The 21,144-nt window shown below is 39.2% G+C and overlaps 2 protein-coding genes across 2 annotated transcripts; both read right to left on the bottom strand.

The window, feature by feature from the left end:
* Window positions 1-2,880: 2,880 nt before the first annotated feature.
* ube2v2 (ubiquitin-conjugating enzyme E2 variant 2) lies at window positions 2,881-9,126 on the bottom strand. Its single transcript, XM_020921832.2, has 4 exons — window positions 8,973-9,126; window positions 5,660-5,805; window positions 3,953-4,078; window positions 2,881-3,668 (listed from the first exon to the last, which is right to left on the bottom strand). Exons 1-4 carry the CDS (start codon window positions 8,983-8,985, stop codon window positions 3,522-3,524), a joined length of 432 nt encoding a protein of 143 aa, XP_020777491.1. The 5' UTR covers window positions 8,986-9,126; the 3' UTR covers window positions 2,881-3,521.
* Window positions 9,127-10,105: 979 nt separating this feature from the next.
* On the bottom strand, window positions 10,106-20,299 carry mcm4 (minichromosome maintenance complex component 4). Its single transcript, XM_020922505.2, is given in 18 exon segments — window positions 10,106-10,499; window positions 10,575-10,708; window positions 11,389-11,617; window positions 12,331-12,538; window positions 13,115-13,242; window positions 14,451-14,816; window positions 15,540-15,799; window positions 16,662-16,729; window positions 16,731-16,780; window positions 16,919-17,139; window positions 17,332-17,470; window positions 17,604-17,699; window positions 17,777-17,872; window positions 17,993-18,097; window positions 18,176-18,339; window positions 18,906-19,064; window positions 19,178-19,248; window positions 20,223-20,299. Coding segments are annotated over 17 exon segments (2,580 nt in total). The 5' UTR covers window positions 19,239-19,248; window positions 20,223-20,299; the 3' UTR covers window positions 10,106-10,403.
* Window positions 20,300-21,144: the final 845 nt, after the last annotated feature.

Below are 21,144 nucleotides of genomic sequence, written 5' to 3' on the forward strand. Positions count from 1 at the left end.
TTATAAAAACATTACTTGCAATACAATATTGTTCAAGGACAGTGGAAATTTGAAAACTTTATTTAAATTTTTATTTCTCAGTATTTATTTTGATGTTCATGTTTCTCAGGAAACATGAATATTTTATCGTCATTTAATTTTTTTATTATTATATTAAGCCATGTTTTATGAGGCATTAAAATTCCAAGGTTATGCATCATCAAGTCTTTTCTCTGGCTTTTGCTTTGTCATTTTGGGTCTGTATTTTTCTTTGACTGAGAGATCCCATCATAGATAAACTGGATGCTCACGGCAGCCTCTATAATAACTGTGATGAATGGGACAGGGGTGAAAGGTCAAATGCAGAGGCAGCTCCAGTACGTCATTCTCCTGTAGCCTTGAACACTTCTGAGAACACTAACTGACGCTAAAGTTGGACAAAAATCACCAACAATCCACAATATCTCACATAAGCTGTCATAATATACGCCACGTGTGGATTTTTTCTTATGTAGAGACGTACAATTAATTGTCATTAGCATTTTAACTGTTAAATGAGGCATGAGAAGCAAGCAGCAAAGCATCTATTGTTACTGAAGGTCAAATATATGAAAAATCAAGAGAGATACAGTAAGTGATAGCAGAGTCAAGCTGAATTATATTTACAAATGCATTTTATTTGTTTAGTTAAAGGGCCTGTATTATATGAATTGGACTCTTGTGAGCTTTAAGACATGTTAGAATATTTACTACGTCAACAACATACCTGGAGTTGTGTTTTGTTTTCTTCTTATCTCTTATCGTCCGATCAACGTGTCTACACCTCTAAAGCTCCAAATGCTCTGTTCCACCTTGTGATGTCATGTAGTGGAATTTTTCAAGTTAACAGCTACCTTTCACCTTTAGTTCAGTAGAAATGTTCAATTCTAGGGGAACTTTCAAATGATTCTAGTGAAAGTGTAAGGAGTTTAAAAACACACTGGAGAATTTCCACAAGGTGTAACAGAGTGTTTTCTGTTGGAGAGAAGAACACAGCTTAAAGCATACAGGGTTTGTGTGTTAAACAGGTGTGAATGAAATAAAACACAACTCCAGGTATGGTTTTGATGAGGAAACAACATTCTAACATAGATCAGAAAACATCATAATAAGGGCCCTTTAAATAAGAGATCATGATGAACACGTTGGTATTTAGATCCTCTATCAGTTAATCAGTGAAAATGCTGTGGTAGCCAACTTCATCTTTCCTCCAGTTTTCTATTTTGGTATGTTGAACATTCTGGTGACTAAGTTTTAGGATTGTCTAAGAAAGTAATGTTTACCACAGTGTGGCCTGTCTGGACCAAAATATTTAAAATATTTTTTACAGCAACATTTGTGAAGCTTTATGTAAGTAGTATCCTGTTAATTGAAATTTTAGTATTGTGGTAGATTTATCTTCTTAAAAAATATGACATTTTTTCAGTAATAATAGGGACAGATGTTTTAGTAGAAAAAGCTGCTTAAATTATTGTTGTTGTTTTTTTTCGTCTTATAGAAAATGTGTTTGGACAAGCAGTGACTGCGCTGGAAAGGCTATTTCTAGCTTTGCCCAAGACACTGCTATTATAAAGAAATAGGTTGTTTTTCCTTGCATAGTCATGCACAAGGCTTAAATCTACAGCATACTTTCTATCATAACCTGTTTTGCAAGTTTCCTTGTTCTTGTCCTTGGCTCAAACTAAGTCATGTACTAAAATCTTGTGGTCATGAGACAGATGAAGCGTAGGCTACCCTCAGTGAATTCCTTTTAAAATCCCATTTGGAGTAATTAACTTATGAATAATCAAACAGATGAGGAGAAACACAAAGGTCATGTCTCAGATGCAATGGTGCCTCTAGTTCTTCCCGCACAGTCCCTGAGCTCCAAATAGCTCCAGGACCATCAAGAGATTACTGATAAACAAGTCATATAGCACTAATGTCACCAGACTAAAATGTCAAACTTGATTTGGACATTAAGGAATAGACTGGATACTCAATATAGATTCTGATACCACAATGATAAGACACTCTTTATTTTCTTCTATTGTTTTTATTTTAACAAAAAAATGTTATTTCAATGTTAAATCATAGTAGTTTCTTTTATTTGACCATGTGGTCTTATATCTGTGTAATCCCCCAATTGTCCAAGTATAGGTACCACAGTGGTCTATGGGCATACATTACGATGGGGTGTTAAGCTTGTTCTGATACAGCTCAAGATCATTCTAAAACAATTCAGGAAAGGTTCATTACTGTGCTGTGAATGTGACTTCTTAGTATTGATACCTGCTCAACTGGGCATCTCATTTTTACACTAGTTGTAGGATTGATTAATATCTGATTTTCAATACGTTTGACCACCCTAGATGGAATAAAAGAGTGGAAAAAGAGGTAAAATGAATGGGACTTCATAATCATACACTGGAAATCACCACTAGTACTATTTCAGTATTATTCTGTATTGTACACAATCAGAAGTACTTACTGTACTTAATAGTTTTGTAGCCTCGTATTTTTGCTATACTCCAGTGATATATTGTATTTGTATTTTCATTCGTCATAATTATTTTGTATTGTAAATTGATATATTTTACATTTCTCTATCATCTACTATTCTTGTACTATGCAGCACTGAAATTTCCCCACTGTGAGACAAATGAAAGATCTTATTTGGAAAGGATTAGGATTAATAATAAAGTCTATCCGTCTCAAGTCCAGTTCATGCCATTCCAATAGCCAACCTTAATTTATAAACGTCACGATGGACACAAGCTGTACTCAGAAAATAATGAATGAAGTGTGTTGTCCACTCAGACGGAGCCCCCTAGTGGACAAATGAACAAGTGCAAGGTCAAGAAAAAAAAACTTAAGTGAGAATAGTTTTGCAGAGAGTGACTTTAATTTCAGAAAATTACAAGTTCATACACCTGCCATTTCCACTAGAAGTTAAATGCAATTGTTTTTTTGTTTTTTCAGAACCGAACAGGCTTCAACGTCTGTTACATGTCAAAGAGCTGCAGAACAGAACGTATTGGTGTCAAATACAGATATATAATAATATATATTTATAAAAAAAATCTCTCATACCGTGTGACACTACTTTTAGACTACCGCCACTTCAGCATCTGCATGATATTTTGAAATGAACCTGCTATACTTAACTAACAAACTCAACGTGGTTTCTCTTTGACTAGATATTAGTTACATGCCTTTCTTGTCGTAAAACTAAGATTATTTGGGAGGAGTTTGGTACAACCTCTGTGTGGCGTCATGCTTGCCACTTCCAGCCCACTCAAACAGAAAGCAGCCATTCGGATCTTTTGTTAAAGGCCGTGGGCTTGTAGCCTTTCTATCAGGGGCCATTTTTTATTCATATGAGCTATGTACGAAGAAAAAGTCCAATGTGGCTCTTGTGGACGTTGATATTGTTGATGTGCGAAGTGAGCCTCTTGATGTTTTTACACAATATTTCTAAGAGTAAGGTTTTTAAGACAGAGGGTCAAAACAATCCATTATGATTAAGTACTGTAGCATTGTCCTTCTGGAGGCTGTGGAAGCTTCATGTTCTCTTTGGACATCATGAGACGCCTTAGCTCTTGAAGAACTATTTTAATACTATAAGAATTCTGCCATTTGGCTAAGATTGGTATGCTACGTGAGTCCACCTGCGAGAGAGAGCAGAGAAAACATCTGATCAGTCATGGTGACAGCTGCAGACACTGACTTATTGCACATCACAGGGGCCTGTCACTTAAGTGGACTACAGTTACACAGAAAACTGACACATATTAGAGAGTACAGATTTATTTAAAGGCATTTAAAACATGCAAGAGAGTTAACGGCATACGTATTTATAAGGTTTTAAAGTATACTTAAAATTCAGGGTTCTACTGTGTTAGAAGCATTTTGGAAGATATGATAATACCAAGAACAAGCAGCGGTTACTTACCGTCCCGTTTGAATTATTTATCCCATTCATGCTAATTTTTGTTTCAAATCTAACAGTTGGGGCTGTGTCTGGGTACCCAGGTCCGCACTCCACCTTCAGGCTGTATATTCTATTCTCATAATTGGTCTGAAACAAAAGGAAAACACAGGGGTGTTTAGACTGTGGCAGGATTGATTTGTCATTGTTCTGAAGAAACTAAACAGATCACGCAAGTCTTTCAGTGGATATTACAGATGCTTTTCCGTATATGTGCAATGACTGGAAGTCTAAAAATGTCTGAATTTAATCACTCTCATTCTCATGCCTTTGTTGTAGTTATTTTCTCAAATTGTGCAGTACTAAAGTTAGTCTCTCTTCATTAATGCTTAATAAAATATTGAGATAAACATGTGCCTCAGCATTTCTGATCTGCCAAAGGAGCAATGTCTAATATTACCGAGACTGAGACTTCATTCATCAAATTTCATCTGACTTTCAAACAAAGTGTCAATAAAAAAACAAAAACAAATGTAGGGTTTTTTCAGAGTGCCACTCATAAGGGTGACATAATAGAGCAGTCGATCTGAGAGCAAAGTGGTGGGACCTGTGTGAACACAGAAAGCTGCACTCTGAAGAGGTTTGAACAGCTGATCTCAGAGCGAGTTAAACAGGTGCTCTGGGGGCGGCTCCACTCACATTCTGGAGTCTGATGTGAACACGGCTGACCTTGGGCTGACCTACAGAGTCTGTGGTGAAAGTAAAGGCTGGTTTACATATTTGTCTCAGTTTATGTACAGCGTCGCATTCAAAGTGGATGTGCTGCTCCGCGACGCACCTGACAGCCAGTAAGAAAGCATGCAACTCAAGCTGTGCTGTGTACATGTACCTTGGCCAAAAAGTTGCTACACTGCATTTCTGCTGTGGGCTGTGATTGTTTGATGGACAAGTGATAAAAAGAGCTTGGACAAGTGATAAAAACAGCTTGGAACAGCTAAAGTCTGGCACAGACATGTCTGTGATTCTTTATTGTCCTATTAACAAAATGTATGCAAATTCAGTCGTTTGAATTCTCACGACGCACCTGGACCCTGATTAGCTCTGCAGAAGCTTGTACGGATCAGGTCTACGTCAGGAGGTCAGCTCTCAGCTGCATGAAGCCTATCACTATAAAACAGTCTTAAACGCACTTGCAAAACTGTCGTTTAGCAACCTGCGTCTGACAAGGCAATTTGGATCAACTTAATATCAGTGAGACACCGCGTGTGAGTGTGCATCACACTCACTGTAGATTTACAGGTGAAAGAAAAAAATGGGATGTGTAGCACAAGGGAAGCGAGTGTGTGCATGTGTATTCACACGGCTGTTCGCTTGAAACTCTCTGTCATGGATATATGCTCAGTGGTGAGCTGATTCTCTCATATAGATCATGGTGCGGAATTTGGGATGAATGATGAGCAGTGTGTGTGAACAAGGGCTGACCCAAAAGAGAAGTAAATAGAACTAAATCTAGTGCACACTGGAGTGCAGTAACATGTGAAAACAGATGCAGCACAAGTAACAGAATAAGGCATAGACATAGAAGCGTAGGCTCAATCATCTACAATGTGACAAATGTAGTGACTTGTGTTTGTGTCCTGCTGTTTTGTTCCTGGTGATGGTATTTCCTGCATATTGCAGTACTTCCTGCATGTTACAGTCTTGCAGTACTGTTGAAGAGGCTGTACTCACACGTGGCGGTCCAATGATCATGCCTCTCCACTTGGTCAGGGTCATGTCGTCATCGTCCTCCAGGCCCCAGCTCACTGTGCCATCGCCCTCGCCTTTCTGGCCCTCTTCCAGCTCCTCCAACAAGCGGAAATTGCGTGGGACTTTAACTGTGATAAAAAAGAAAAATATGTCATGAAATATGGGCTGCTAATGTTTTGATATCAAATGTGTGGTGTGTACAAGGTCAGTTGTACCTGATCAATGTAAAGCAATTGAAGAAGTATAAAGACATGTCAGTAAAGAAATGTTAATGTAAAAAATGATTTTGAATGAAGGTTATGGATAAGGTACTTTATTGATCCCTTGTGCAGGGAAATTAATTTTCTGCATTTGACCCATCCTTCAATGCCACTGGGACAATCTGTCAGGAGCAGTGAGCTACAGCAGTACAGCACTTAAGGACCCATCTCCAGACCTGGAGCTTGGCCTCAGCTACCTACCTCAGCTGGAGCATTTTACTTGTGCATGTTTTGCGCTTATGTATGTAAAATTTATATTTTCACATCATATTGACAGATTTTTTTAAATTGCCAAATAAAAATTCATTTTGATATGAATTTCCTGAACAAAACCAATGTAATCTTAAAAATAGTTCACAAAGTCTAAACTCCATTGACTGTGAACCTCGATTAAAAAGACCCATTCATCTACATCAGGGGTTTTTAAACTTTTCAATCTCGAGGCCTGACTTGTTCTGTACAAAGAAACTTGGGGCCCAATCACATATTAAAAGTATATTTTTCTGATTGTGCGTCCCTCATGGAGGTGCTCACGGCCTCACTGAATCTCAAGCTTGATTAGAATTTGATTAATTGCCCAGAACTATTCAGCATTAAAATTATGAATTAGGCAGCAGTGGGCAAGTAGTTAAGATGCTCAATACTATCACTATAACTACATAGATTATATCATGTCAATAAAATATCTACAGAAAATCAATCCAAAACCTATACACAGTGCTTTTTGCTTGAGTTTCCATTAATAATACTGCTCTTTATCATCATAATATATTTTTATGTGTGAGCTACTGTGTCCAAATAATTTCCCTTGTGGATCAATAATGTTTGTCTAAGTCTAAATAATTACAAATAAATAACAAATGATGATTGGTGATAAATAGAGTCATTCACTTTTCTTGACTAGATCTAGTCTATTGTGTCTCCTGTAGAGTTAGTGCACCTATAACTCAACAGAAGGGACTGAAGCGGCACATGTCATCACTGAAGTCATCACTCCAGACGTCGTTAGGACACAGTCATGAGGCTTGGAGTCAGATCCAGACACAGGGGAGAGACTTGGCTACTGCTAAACCCACAACAAGCCTCAGTTCTGTTTCTACTATCAATGAAGAACTAGACAATTTAAGACTATATATGGCTGGGTGTGGTTATTTTTGAAAAATGTTTTGTATTGTAACCAACTCAAAGTAAAAGTGTTAATGCCGCTGCTTATACATGGGTTTCAGAATGTTGAAAAATTAGGACGGTTGCCATAGCAATTAACAATTTATGTCAAAATTGTATATCTTTTGAATGGTGAAAAGTCCTCAAAATGTCACATATATTAAGAAGGTGAGACCCATGAATTGGATGGATATAACTATAAGAATAATACAATCATAAGACTTTTATGGTCAAAAATATATAGTCTGTAGTCTCATTTTTGTCCCTATAGCCTAAAAAGAACCTGAACAAAAATTGATAATACAAATATTACTCTATGCTTCTAGTATTTTCAAAACTATACAGAAGTAACTATATTTAATTTGCTAGTGCTTTTTCATCGCTGGGGGCAAAAATAAATATTTATACTCTAAAAATTATATTAAATAAAATGATTCAAATATGGATTGTTCGTGCCACCATAGTCTCTATATAAATCTATGGGAAACACTGAGAAAATCGGGTGACCAGATGTCCCTATTTACCCAGGACTGTCTCAGTTTTAAGTCCTGTGTCCCATGTCCCATCAGATTTATCCAAAACCATTAATTTGTCTGAGTTTTATATGAGAAATGTCCCAGTTGTCCCTGATTTTTATCCAATTTCATACCCACCAATAGTAAAGAGGGAAATATAATTTCATGTGTTTAACTAAAATACAGACAGCTGTTCTTGGAAATGACTATACGGCAAAAAAAATAGTTTATACTGACCCACAAGTGAGTCAAGAATGTTATGATCTCTTTTCAGAATTTTATTAATTTATTTATTAATTTGGAAAATCTGGTCACCCTACTGTAACCATACATTGACCACAAAGCTAAACTGCATTACTACAGACTTAAGATGGGCCCTATAGGTCAAATATATTTGTGTCCACCAGCATCAGCACATTTTAATCCCTTACAATGTTAAACGACCCCTGACCTGATCTATGTTAATGAGGCTTGGGAAACTGCAGAGTGGTGTAGTAAAAAGCGAAACAGACAATATTATATAGTCTATGGTGTTCATGCAGATCTGTGAAGGGAGGATTTCACTTTGAGTCTATGTGGAGCCAAAGTTTAGGTTTATTTTTGCAGTATCATCAGCCACTTCCTGCTGGGCGCTAAAATAGGGCTGCGGCTCCGTCTACTTACTGAAAGCAATTGTGCAATTTTGGATATTTCTTTGATGCATATTCAATAATAACCGTGGATCTAGCTGTTTGGGGTTTTAGTTACTGCCATGATTTTAAGTGTTTGTAGCAGAGGCACATTTGGCCCTACCATGTTGCCGCTAGAATCTCCAGGTTTCAACACAATCCCCATTATCTTGCATACGAGATAATCTTTGATCTAAGCCTAACTTTAAATATATTGCAGTGCTGTCTTTGTAGGATGGCCAATTTTATTCCAGAAAGCTTTAAGGCACGGCTAATTCCGCTGCGCCTTGTTAGAATATTCTAGTCGCTAACTTAACGGAGGCTAAGCTAATGGTGGCTACTGTTGTCTGCGGTCGATTTGGTCCAAAATAGAAACGATCGCGATCATATTAAACACGATATATTACACCATAAATGTATTAAATTAGATAAGACCACGGGCTTTGTAATTCTACCCCTATGAGCTATTTGCAGGAACTCGTGTGAATCGCTATAATAAAGCTAAGCAAGCTAACGCGGTGGCTCCAAAAAGCATTGCTGCCTCCCCAGAAAACTGCCATTTACATCAACTTCCCAAACAAACTAGGTGAACACGACAGTTGTTGCGAGTGGAAATGACAGGTCTAGCGTGGATTCGCCCACTCAGTGCAGCGCTTTAGATGTGTATTTAGATGTGAGGCGTACAGACCTGAGGTGGCCATCTCCTTCAGCAGAGTCAGGCAGCGCACAGAGCAGTGACATCAGCGGCGCTAAAACCAAGCCCAGCTCCAGCGGCACAGGGCACGGCACATGGCACAGACAGGGCGCAGAGCGTGGGGTACAGGGCACAACACGGGGCGTAACAAAGGGTACAGCACAGACAGGGCGCAGAGCGTGGGGTACAGGGCACAACACGGGGCGTAACAAAGGGTACAGCACAGACAGGGCACAGAGCGTGGGGTACAGGGCACAACACGGGGCATAACATAGGGTACAGTACAGCTCAGGGTAAGGCACATGGCACAGATAAGGCACAGAGCGTGGGCTATAGGGCACAACACGGGGCATAACACAGGGTACACCACAGCGCAGGGCACAGCGTGGGGTACAGGGTACAACACAGAGCATAGGTACAGCTCAGGGCATGGCACAGAGCGTGGGATACAGGGCACAACATACGGCGTAACATATAACATAGGGTACAGATCGTGGGGTACAGGGCACAACACGGCATAGGTACAGCTCAGGGCACAGAGCGTGGGGTATAGGGCACAACACATAACACAGGGTAAAGCACTAAGCACAACACAGGGCATAACACAGGGTACAGCACTAGGCACAGCACAGGGCATAACACAGGATACAGCACTAAGCACAGCACAGGACATAACACAGGGTATAGCACTAGGCACATAGCAGGGCATAACACAGGGCACAGACAATGTAGAGGTCACAGAGCATAAGGTACAGTCACAAGGCACAGAACAGGGCATAGAGCATCATAATCCAGAGCTCAGCACAGGTCATAATATGGCACAGAGCATAGAATATAGGGCACAGCACACAGCACAGGCAGGGCTCAAGGCCAGGTCAATAGGAAAATTCACTGCCTATTTACTACACATGAAATTAACCGCAATATTAGTATTATTCAACCCAGCCTTTGATAATTGGTTGATTAAATTGCTCTTTGACTTGAACGAAGTCCAACAGTACGTTTAAGGAACACATCTGTCATGAGGGTAACATACTTTCCAACAGCTTTCATTTCACAAGCACTCAGATTTCCAGGGTGTGTCTGTACTGCTTTGTGATGGTGTCACCAATAACAAATCAAACTGGTTCTATGAGATTTTTTTATTATTTAATTTGCATGTAATTACAAGATTATTTAAGGCAAACTACGCATAACTCAATTGATTCAACAGTGTCCTGTTGTAATAAGTACAGTGCCTGAAAAAGCTTTTTACAATTACATTTAAAGTACAAGGTAGAAACATGGGTCACCAAATCGAACTTTCTGTAGGGCATTTACTGGTACTCTAAGACAATACATTAACATTCAAATAAGTATATTTTTTCTTGACAATGCAATTTAAACATACAATGTGAAAAATAACACTAGAAACTAAAAACTGCTTTAAGCGAGCAGACGAACAGTTTTCCCAGTCACTGTCAAATAATCCTCATCAGCCAGAGCCCGCAGAGCCTCGTCAAACAGGTCCTTGGTGATTGCCTATGAACCAGAGAATAGATTTTTAGATGCTGGACAATGGACACAGATGAAAATAATAAAGAGAAAAATATTTACTGCTTCAGACTGTCCTCGGAGGTCCTCAAGCAACTGCTGGTACTTTATGGCTGGGGTCTTTCCTTTGGCTTGGATGAGTTTCTTAAGTGCTTGAGCCACCTCTTCTTTGCGCTTACGTGCTGTAGCACTCATTCCTGAAATGTGTATAAAAAAATATATAAAAATACAAATTGGTACTTGTGATAAACAGTATGTAATTAAAATACATTTTAAAAATGTATTAAAGCTGTAAGACAGATTTTAATGTTATCTCAGCAAAAACAGATGTGCAGTTGTGCATGTTGTACATTTACAAATGTTTGAGTAATGCATTAGAATTTGTTGGTATACATCGCCAAAGCTCAAAATCATCTGTTCCACCTTGTGGAGTCATGCAGTGGTAGCTTCTAAAATAATAGCTACCTTTTACCTTTAGTTCAGTAGATTGGCAATTCCAGGGCTGAAATCATCCAAATGATTCTAGTGAAAGTGTATGGAGTTTAAAAACACAGTTGAGCACTTCCTGTATTACCAAGTGACATCACAAGGTGGTTTGTGAGAACTCAGCCTAAGTATGCAGGGTTGTTGTGTTAAACATGTGTGAATGATAACAATAACTCCAGGTTTGTTTTTGATGAGGAAACATAACAGACCAGTATATAACGCAGGTTAACTTGACCTTTACAGTTACTTTCTAATATATTTTATCTTAAACAGAAGTTTATGTTGAAGATATCCATGACATGTCAGGATATGAGAGAATGTTGCACAGGTCTGTTTAAAAAAAACATATACACATTAAAAAGCAATTATTCCTCTGTTTCCAATATCTGACCTGTAGTGAGGATGGAGATATCCACAAAGCCGGTCCTGGGATCTGTGGCGGACTGTTTGAGGGCCTCTCTGTGCAGCCTCTTGGCCTCCTCCACATCGATGGTCTCCACTTTCTCACAGAAGCGTACCTTGGCGTGAGCTTCTGCCAGTCGGATTAGAGACTCCAGCTGTCGGGGATAGGCAGACACCATGCCACGGCCACTGCCAATCTTCCTCATGTCCACATAGGCCTGTACAGAAATATGTCACAGTATTAATCCGATAAGAAACATTGAAAAAACTCATCATTAAAATCATCAATTGAGTGAAACTATACTTGAGGTAAAATAATTCGCACAATTTAACAGAATGAGACTCTACAAACAGGGGTCACCAAATGAACCATGCTGCCAATGATTAAAATTTGTATTGCTCAAGGAAAAAATGAAAATGCTCTTAATAAGACAAAATTAAATTGAACAGAAACTGACTGTCCAGGGTTAAAGTTGCACTGCATAATATTTTTAGTGAAGGGTCCACCGTCTGCTTGTCTCCATGGATGTTACTGCTTTGTCTAGAATGTTCCACAGTACAGATTAAACCTATATCACAACCAGGTTACAGCACTACACTACATTACAATTCAGATCTGTGGAGAGTCACCCAAATTCGCAGAAGGAATCAATGTATTTTTGAGCAACAGAAACACCCGTAATTAATAAATGCTAGATGGAAATGTTTGTTATACTACAGAACATTCCAGGGAAAGCAGTGACATTTCCATGGAAACAAACAAGTATGGACTCAGAAAAGTTATGCAGTGCACCTTTAAAATCAGGTTTGATGCCATTTGTTAATTTCACTAGAACTTTAAATCATAAGTGCAGTGTCACCATTTTAAAATCCTATATTGAAATCCTACGCTACACTTTCCACTACTGATTTAAACCAAGTGTGAACATACCTCGATGAGAGCCTGGCTGGCCTCCTCGCTCAGTCTGGGGTTTATATATGTTCGTGCATAGGCGATGTAGTCCCTGAGCACGGCCATGTCCAGATACTCCTCCTCGATCTGCTCCTCACTCTGGTAGTACAGCGACACCAAGTGGTGAGCCAGTCTGCGGTCATATGCCTCATCTTGGGGGTCCAGCATCAAGAAGATCAAGTCAAACCTAGACAGTAAAAAGTAGTATTTAATAGTGAACGTTACTATGAACTTAAAGGTGGAGTGTGTAACTTTTTGGTTGGGGGTCTGTTACCTGCTTATTTCTATAGATATGTCATTGCTCTGCCTGGAATGCTCCATAGCTCTACCTTATATTTATTCAATTACAGGTGGTTTTACTGCTTAACAATACATAGAAAAACACATGTTCCGACTAAGCAAGGGTGTCTCTCCACAGACCTCACCTGTAACTTTGTCTGATTTGGTCTCCATGAAGATAGAAATGTTTAATACTGTACTGTGAAACATTTAAGTAATAACATCTCCATGGAGAAAAGCATTTGACAGACCCTCCACCAGAAAAGTTACTCAATACACCTTTAATGCTTCAGTATTACTCTCAAGTATTCTTGAGAAACTTTGGTATGAAAAAAAACTTATTAATTGATCTTTCAGTTTTTATTACTACAGCTACAAAAACCTTCTGCAGTCTTTCTATAAAATGTTTTTCCATTATAAATTCCAATAGAGGCCAATATGAAAAGTAGGGTTTTGAACTGCTCCATTGGTTTAGTGCTCTTACCTGGACAATAAAGTGTGAGGCAGCTGAATATTTTCAATAGTTGTCTTTTTGGGGTTCCACTGGGATTCCACAGGGTTAGCAGCAGCCAAAATTGCAGTGCGGGCATTCAACTGGCAAATGATACCAGCCTGCAGACAGGACACAAAACAAAATATTGCTTTAAAATAATGTTTAAAAAGGGCCCATATTATGCCATTTTATGATTTTTATTTTAGGTTATAGTCTTTCCTCTTCAAAAACATACCTCGAGATGTGTTTTGTTTCATTCACACATGTTTAACACATAAGCCCTGCATATTAAGAGTATGAGTCTAAAACCTGGTTGTTGTCATGAAGATGCTGGGTAGATGCCTTCACTGGAATGTACCATAGTATGGTATTAAACTTAATTATAGGTGTGTTGTTTACAATAAAACAATACAGTAGAATGCATATTTTCGAGGTAAGTGGGTCACCGCCTCTCCAACAACTCAGACCTGTAAATTGCATGGTGCTTGTCTCCATGGAAATAGACAAGTTTAATATCATACTGTGAAAAACACCAGGCAAAGCAACAACATCTTCATGGTGATAGACCTTCCACGCAGAATGTTACACAGTGCACTTTTAAGGGTTAAGGTATGTTTTTGAAGACAGTTTGGACATTTTTTTTGTTTTATAAATGTACTCCTCTAATGTACACAAAAATTATCTGACAAATACAACAAATATTTTGGTGAAATCATGTCTAAAGTAGCATAAAATAAATTGTTTCTTACATGTAAAATGTGCTCAACTTTTGGATAGAATTGTCTCTAGTAAGATGTCATAAATAAATCTTACTGTCTACGTGTTGTAATTTTTTGATCCATATAATCCCGCTAAATTACGTAAAAGTTTGAGAATCAAAATCTGTCCCACACACTTTAAAGCATACAAGAATTCTTTTTGTGTAATATAGGACCTTTAAAGGTGCACTGTAACTTTTTGGTTCGGGGTCCGTTACCTTGTTTTCATAATTTGTGTTATTGCTCTGCCTGGAATGTTCCATAGTATGACATTAAACAGCTCTTACAGCACCATACTAGTATTCAGTTACTCAGTTACATTTATTGCTCAAAAATACCTAGAAACAGGAATTCTGACTGTGAGTGAGGTTGCCTCTCCACAGATCTGAGCTGTAATTTGGTCTAGTTTAGTCTCCATGAAAACAGCAAGGTTTAAACCTTGATGCGAAACATTCCTGACAAAGCAAAAACAAATCCATGGAGAAAAAGAGTCTGATGGACTCTCCACCAGAAAAGATACATAAAGCACCTTAAAAATTAATCAATACGGAGCGTGGGTGTGGCGTTACCTTGGCAATGGACAGAGTCTGTTGCTCCATGACCTCATGCAGCACTGAGCGCGTATTGTCACTCATCTTGTCAAACTCATCGATGCAGCAGATGCCGTTATCGCTCAGCACGAGGGCGCCGGTCTGTAGGACGAGCTGGCGCGTCTCTGGGTCCTTCATCACGTACGCGGTGAGACCCACGGCACTGGAGCCCTTCCCTGATGTGTACTGCCCGCGTGGCACCAGGTTGTGAACGTACTGCAGTAACTGGGACTTACTGGTGCCAGGGTCTCCGCACAGAAGGATGTTTACTTCAGCTCTGAAGTGGCCTCTACCAGTCTGACTGAAGTCTTTACGAGAACCGCCAAAAAGCTGAAGCAAGATGCCCTGAACATACACAAAACATTTAATTAATTTCAAAATATACGTCCACAACAAGCCTTAACAGATCAGAAAACAGTATAATATGAGCTCTTTATGTTGTTTCCTCATCACAAATATAGCTGGAGTTCTGTTTTGCTTCATTCACACACATTTAACTCAGCATATTTAGGCTTCTTAGTTCCTCTCTCAAACTGAAAACACTCTGCTCCACCTTGTGATGTCAAGTGGTAATACAGGAAGTGCTCCACTGTGTTTTTAAACTCCATACACCTTCACTTGAAATCATTTGGATCATTTCAGCCCTGGGATTGCCATCTCTACTGAACTGAAGTCTCTGAACCATATCTCTCTACTAATGTATCAAGTTGTTATGGTGAAATGAAAACCTACAAATATAACCATTTATACTAGGTAGTACAGCATGACATTTCAAAACAAATGTCATATTATCTTAAATTTTTATCCTTAATTTTAAACCATGTTATCCAATCTTTTTCTCATAGATTTAGACCAAGTCCCACTTTATGACCTGTGTCAACTCACCCAGATGGACAAATACAACAGCCTATGTTACCAAATGACTACATCAAGTTTACCATATTGCCAGCTGGAAATGTGAAGCAATAACATTCAAATTCACAACCAATATGCTGAACCCCAAAATAGACTGGTGTGAGAGCTTTGAACAGTGCTGGCTGGTATCCATGACCTCCCTCTCTCACACACCTTTTTGATGTCCTCATGCTCATAAATGCTGGGAGCCAGAGCAGAGGCGAGGCGCTCGTACACGTCTGGTTTGGCAGCGAGCTCCTTCAGTGTCTGCACGCGGTCCTCTGTAAACAGCTTCTGCTCGGCGTCCTCGTCCAGACCATGCAGCCTCTTCTCATCAGTCTTGCGAAAGTGGATGGCGTCGATGTGGGTTTTGTAAACTGACTTCACGTTGCTCTGACGCGGGTTCACTCGCATCGGGACCGCTCTGTATATGCCTTTGAAAGAGAAGTTAAATGATTGTTAATTAATTTATTAAGTCACTTTAAATTACTTTGTGTATGAATTGTACTATACAAATAAACTTGCCTTGCCATAAATCTTTCATGATTAACACATTTCAAAGTCAGCACTTAATAAGATAGTGATACATACATAGATATAGATATATTCAGACATAGATAGATTCAGTACAGGGCTACTGCAAAGTTCCTTGGTCTTTTCCTGTATAAGTTGAGCATTTTAAACATATTATATTCAATCATTTCTCAACAGTATAGTCACGTCTTGCACATAGGAGACTGTATGCCTGCACGCTCTCCTCGGGGGTTACACTGACCTGAAGAAATTTTTTTTTCCTCCCTGCTCTCTTAGGGCGGGTCAGTCAGACCCAAAAATTTATTTTCAAATAAATTCCCGCCAGGCAAGAAAATAATTTTTTGGGTCTGATTGACCCGCCCCAAGAGAGCAGGGAGCAAAAAAAAATTTCTTCGGGTCAATGTGACCCCGAGGAGAGCGTGAGAAACACATCTTATTTTGTCATTGGCAAAGGATAAATAAAATTTGTCAGCTGGACAGAAGTTTCTTTTTGGTCCAATTCTTCAGGTCCCAGAGCTCCAGTTGACGCACTGAATTTTTCCTTTTTCTACCTGGACAATTGAGGGATTTTACAAACTCCCTTATTTTATCTTAATTGTTACAGTGAGTCTATCTAGTACCAGTACCAAATACAGGAAATTTACATCTATATGAAACACCTGAATTATTTTATTATTTCTCAGCAGTTTGCCTCTGACATGCAGTGTATATATGCCGTATATGTTAAAGATACTGAGTGCTCTGGTAGGTGCAGGGCCTCACCTGTGATGTTGACCCTGTCTCCAGGCTGCACCTTATCCACCAGGTCGTTGTGGGCATACACCACAGTGGTGTGGCGTCTGACCTGCGGGCATGTCTTCAGGAGACTCTTGGACTTTAATCTGTTTTGAGGCAGGATTATAAAACAACAGATGTCATGACCTCAGTCGTCACACGGCCGATTAGCACATAACATATTCTCAGACTAGGTGTCATTCACTGTAAGCAGTCTGCCCCCGCTCCTGCTCCCCAGCTCTCACCATCTGCTTGTCTGAAAAGACTGAGCGGTTGTGAATGAGTGCCAGACTGTGGGTGGTGTTGCAGTGGCGGCACACAGCAGGCTCTGCGATGCGGCCGCGATCCACCTCCACCCTCGTGCTGTAGGCGCACACCTGGCACTGGAAGAAAGCCTCCTGCATCTCAGGGATGAGCTGCGAAGTGCGGATCACCATACCGCTGATGGTGATGAGCTGATCAATGTCTGAAATGCAACATAAGGCAGACAGAAGCGTTACCATGAGGCCTGTACCTCACACTTCACAAACCTAAAAGATTCTCTTAATTCCCACACTAAATATGGGCAAATGATTTAGCAAATGGTAGCACTAATAGGTGTGATTTCACTTTATTGGCACCTTTTAAAAGGACCGGCTGGGCGTGTGAACCCACTCACCTTCTGGGTTCAGGCTCCTCATGTTTCGGGTTTTCAGGGCGTTGTAGGGGCGGACTTGAATCTGGAACTCCAAGATAGAGTCGGGAAAGCGCTCAAAGAAGAGTTCATTCACGGCCATGTCAAAAGTGGGGATAACTTCCTGTGAACAGAAAAAACAAAGGAGATTTCAATTTTAAGAAGGCGTAAGAAACTAACAAGATATTTTAAGTCAGGTACAAGCCTTTTTACAAGGTTTTACTAAATAATAGAGCATGTATATAAAAACTACTTACCTGTGGGTAGCTGATAAGCTGCCTGTACAGCTCCGCATCAAAGGTTTGAATGTGTAGGCAATTCACGTTCAACACTGGGTCTCCAACAACGCTGATCTATTACAGCAGAAAGAAAAATAAGTTAGTAACATGCATAAAACAAGATCTAATTAACCTTAATCATTTTGTTTTACCTCCTCCAGCTTTTGCATGTACAGGGGCTCATTAAGGTCCAGACCTGCATTTTCATCTTCAGTGGAGGTTGGGTCAATAAACCTCTGCAAAAATCTCTGCAACGAGAAAATATTCATTCTTTATTGAAGGTCTTTATTAAAATCAATAGTTTGAAATGATTAGTTTATAACTGTAATTAGAAATTATTAGTTTAAAACACAATCTTGAAATCGCACCTGGAACTTCTCCTTGCAGGTTCCAACATTAACATCCGTTCCCCAGATGACCAACTTCTGCCCAGTGTTGGTCTCACTGCCCACAGCGGCGCCATCTGTACTCTGCTACAAACCCAAATACAATTTACTTTAGCATCTCTTATGTAAGGCCTAAAAGACCGAGTGGGACAAAATTGGACTGACTGGTTCCGACTGCAGATCCACTTGCGGGGCCTTCCTCACAGATCCCAGGTCAGGGCGCTGCCGGGCAGGTGTGCCCCGGACACCGCTGCGTGGAGTGGCATCAACGCGAGAGCTGGGAGTCCCATACATGAGAGGAGAGCTCATGTCTACTTCATTTGGAGCCACTGATGACAGAAAAATCAGATACAAATCAAAAACATGGAACAAATCATCTATCATATGAAACGAAACAGGAAAAAAGCATTAAAAATGGGTGAAAAATAGAATAGTACAAGGCTTTGAATTGGACTGATTATAAAAAGGCACAAATAAGCTTTTATCTGCCCACCAGCTGAATGTGTCTAAAACTATATTAGCCACTGCCCTCAGCCAACCGCAACACCCTTCTGGCAAATTAAATAATGTAAAAGGTCTTACAAATTTCAGATAACCCTTTTCCCCTCACACTTTATACAGATAGATATATTTGTATTACTTTATTTCTATATTTAATTTTTTTTATATACATTTGTATAATTATGCCTTATTTGACACCACTCCCTTGCTACTTTTTTACTACTTATTTCATATGTATTATTACCATTTATATTGTTACTCTTTGTTATTAGAACACATTGATGTGTGGCTACTATGTCCAAATATTATGATATTAATTGTGGATCAAAAGTTTGTGTAAGTCTAATCATTTTGCTTCAAGTTATTACACTGGCTTTATTTGGCCCAGTGATACCTGAAGGGCGTGGGCTGGAAAACAGTGAGGTGTCCTGGGGGACAGCTGGACTGAGCACGTCTGTGGCTGGTGAGGTGGGCATCGGCATCAGATCCGCAGTGGAGGAGTCCTGCCCTCTGCGACGCTGGGAGGGGGGAGAGGTGGGACCCTCACTGCTGGCTATGGGATCAAGAACAAAAAAAACTCAATATACAAAGTTAAACAAGTTAAGGGGTAACCGGAAACATTAAAAATTACTGCAGGATTAACCTGAGGACTTAAAAGCTACTTACGAGTGGAGGGGTTGTCATTTCTTCCACGTTTGCGACCAGGAGTTGAAGTAGGAGAAGACATGATTGATATTCTAAAAACAAATACAGATCAAGATCAGTTCATGTTAAAGTTTTAGTTCATATTGCCAACATCTTCAAGGTGTTTCCTTGGAGATGTGGATAATACAAAAGTGAGTGAATGTCAAGTTTCATCTTCAGACCCACCTATATTCTCTGATTTTTAACACAGCACGAGTTGTGTGGTCCTGTGTCTTTATATATAGATATATACTTCATTTTTATGGTTTATGCTTTTATTTTATATTGCCATTTTATCTGTATGGTGCAGCAATTTGGAAACCGTTTACTTTATGGAATGTGCTACATAAATACAGTGAATTGGATTGCTTTCATATTAGGAGAAACCAAGCCAACTGTACACAGCAAAAATATATACATTATGCTTTATTTATGAATATTTATCTTGATTAAAACTGACTTTTAAAGTGATTCCTGAAATCCTGAAATAAATATCAGAAATAGTCAAAGTAATTTTAGTTATCATTCCAATTTGGGATTCATTTAGTGAAGTGATGAAGTGCCACAATCAAAAGTAGTACGGAAAGAAGATAACAAAGTATTTTTTTATTTTTATTTTTTAAACTATCAACTATTTCTTTAATCCATGCAAACAAAATCTGTACACATAGGCCTGGAAACAAAAATGATCGTCAAGCCAGCTATACTAATATGATAAAATCGTTGTAATACTCAATGTATTTCGTCATTTAGACTTGGAAAAACACGTGTTATGAGTGTTATTTCTGCATAATTTGAACAAAGAGCAATCCATGCAGTACAACAGCCTCCTTAACTTGACATGTGGCTGCGTAGAAAACAATGAAGCCCCGTGAGATTAACATCTACCGACAGTTTAAACAGACTCCATGAGCATATCCCTATCCTATATGATACAACGTAGACAAGTGCGTTGTTAACACTGTTTCGGACCTGGTTTGACAACTATTGCGTCTGAAAATCACTTTATTTAAATAGCATCCCTTACCTTTGCCTCTGCGTTGCTCCTTCTGCAGCAGATGTGGCGCGAAACTCGGCTGACGTATTTTTCGCGCGGAACTTTGGACCAATCACAGAGTAGGGTTGGGCGATACTTCCGGACTCCCTCATTTCTGTGAAGGGGGTTATGTGAAGTTTCGATAACTTTCATTCCAGAGTTTAACCATATTTTAGGTTATCCTTTTTAGTTAGTTTACAATATTTATATGTGTAATAACATTTCGCGTGTGTTTGAGTGTTGCTAACCATTCAAAACACGTTATCGTTTGAGCCATAAACGTTAGGACCTATCTCTTTCTAAATTGGTATGACCCGACTATACCAACGCTTCCTTTACCTCAAAACTAATTTTATTTGGATAATGCCTAATTGTATGCTACTAATTTTGCAGACAATGTATAGAATAACATAGAATAACCCCTAACCTACTTTTCATTAGTTTAGGAAAAGCAGTTTGACTACTGGCCATATGGTTTCATGTGTTATGCAGTGAGACCACATACCCCCATGCTGCTTTGTAATGCAAATTAAGTACGTCTGTAATGTTTCTGTGCATCCTAAACCCCAATTCACACCAGGAGCTGCAGCAGCTCTTAACGTAGGCGGAGCTGCGCGTACGCGTTCATTTCAAAGTTTCAATTCACACCAGAGCGTCAGAGACGCTCCTGCTGCAGCCTGCACGTCTTCTCACTGTTTTCAGACATCACATTTTGTACTTGCTTTTTATCATTTATTTTATGTTAAAGTGTATTAAGTTAGAATGTGTATTAAGTGTATTATGAATTAAGTGTACAGCTGCAACGCATTTGCGTTTAATGAGGTTTAAATCTATTAGCACGCACATTAAACACCTCAGTTTTTTTCCCCCCTTAATAAGGTAAAATCACGTATAATTAACATACATTATGAGT

This window comes from Boleophthalmus pectinirostris, unplaced genomic scaffold, assembly GCF_026225935.1.
Source record: "Boleophthalmus pectinirostris isolate CB_2022bp ecotype Guang Dong unplaced genomic scaffold, ASM2622593v1 HiC_scaffold_16, whole genome shotgun sequence".
In the NCBI taxonomy this organism is placed as follows: Eukaryota; Metazoa; Chordata; class Actinopteri; order Gobiiformes; family Gobiidae; genus Boleophthalmus; species Boleophthalmus pectinirostris.

Coding starts and splice junctions, on each gene's coding strand:
- ube2v2 (XM_020921832.2), bottom strand. Junction 4,079..5,659: donor TGATCATTGGACCGCCACGT/GTGAGTACAGCC, acceptor CTTTTGTTTCAG/ACCAATTATGAGAATAGAAT. Junction 3,669..3,952: donor TAAATAATTCAAACGGGACG/GTAAGTAACCGC, acceptor TCTCTCTCGCAG/GTGGACTCACGTAGCATACC.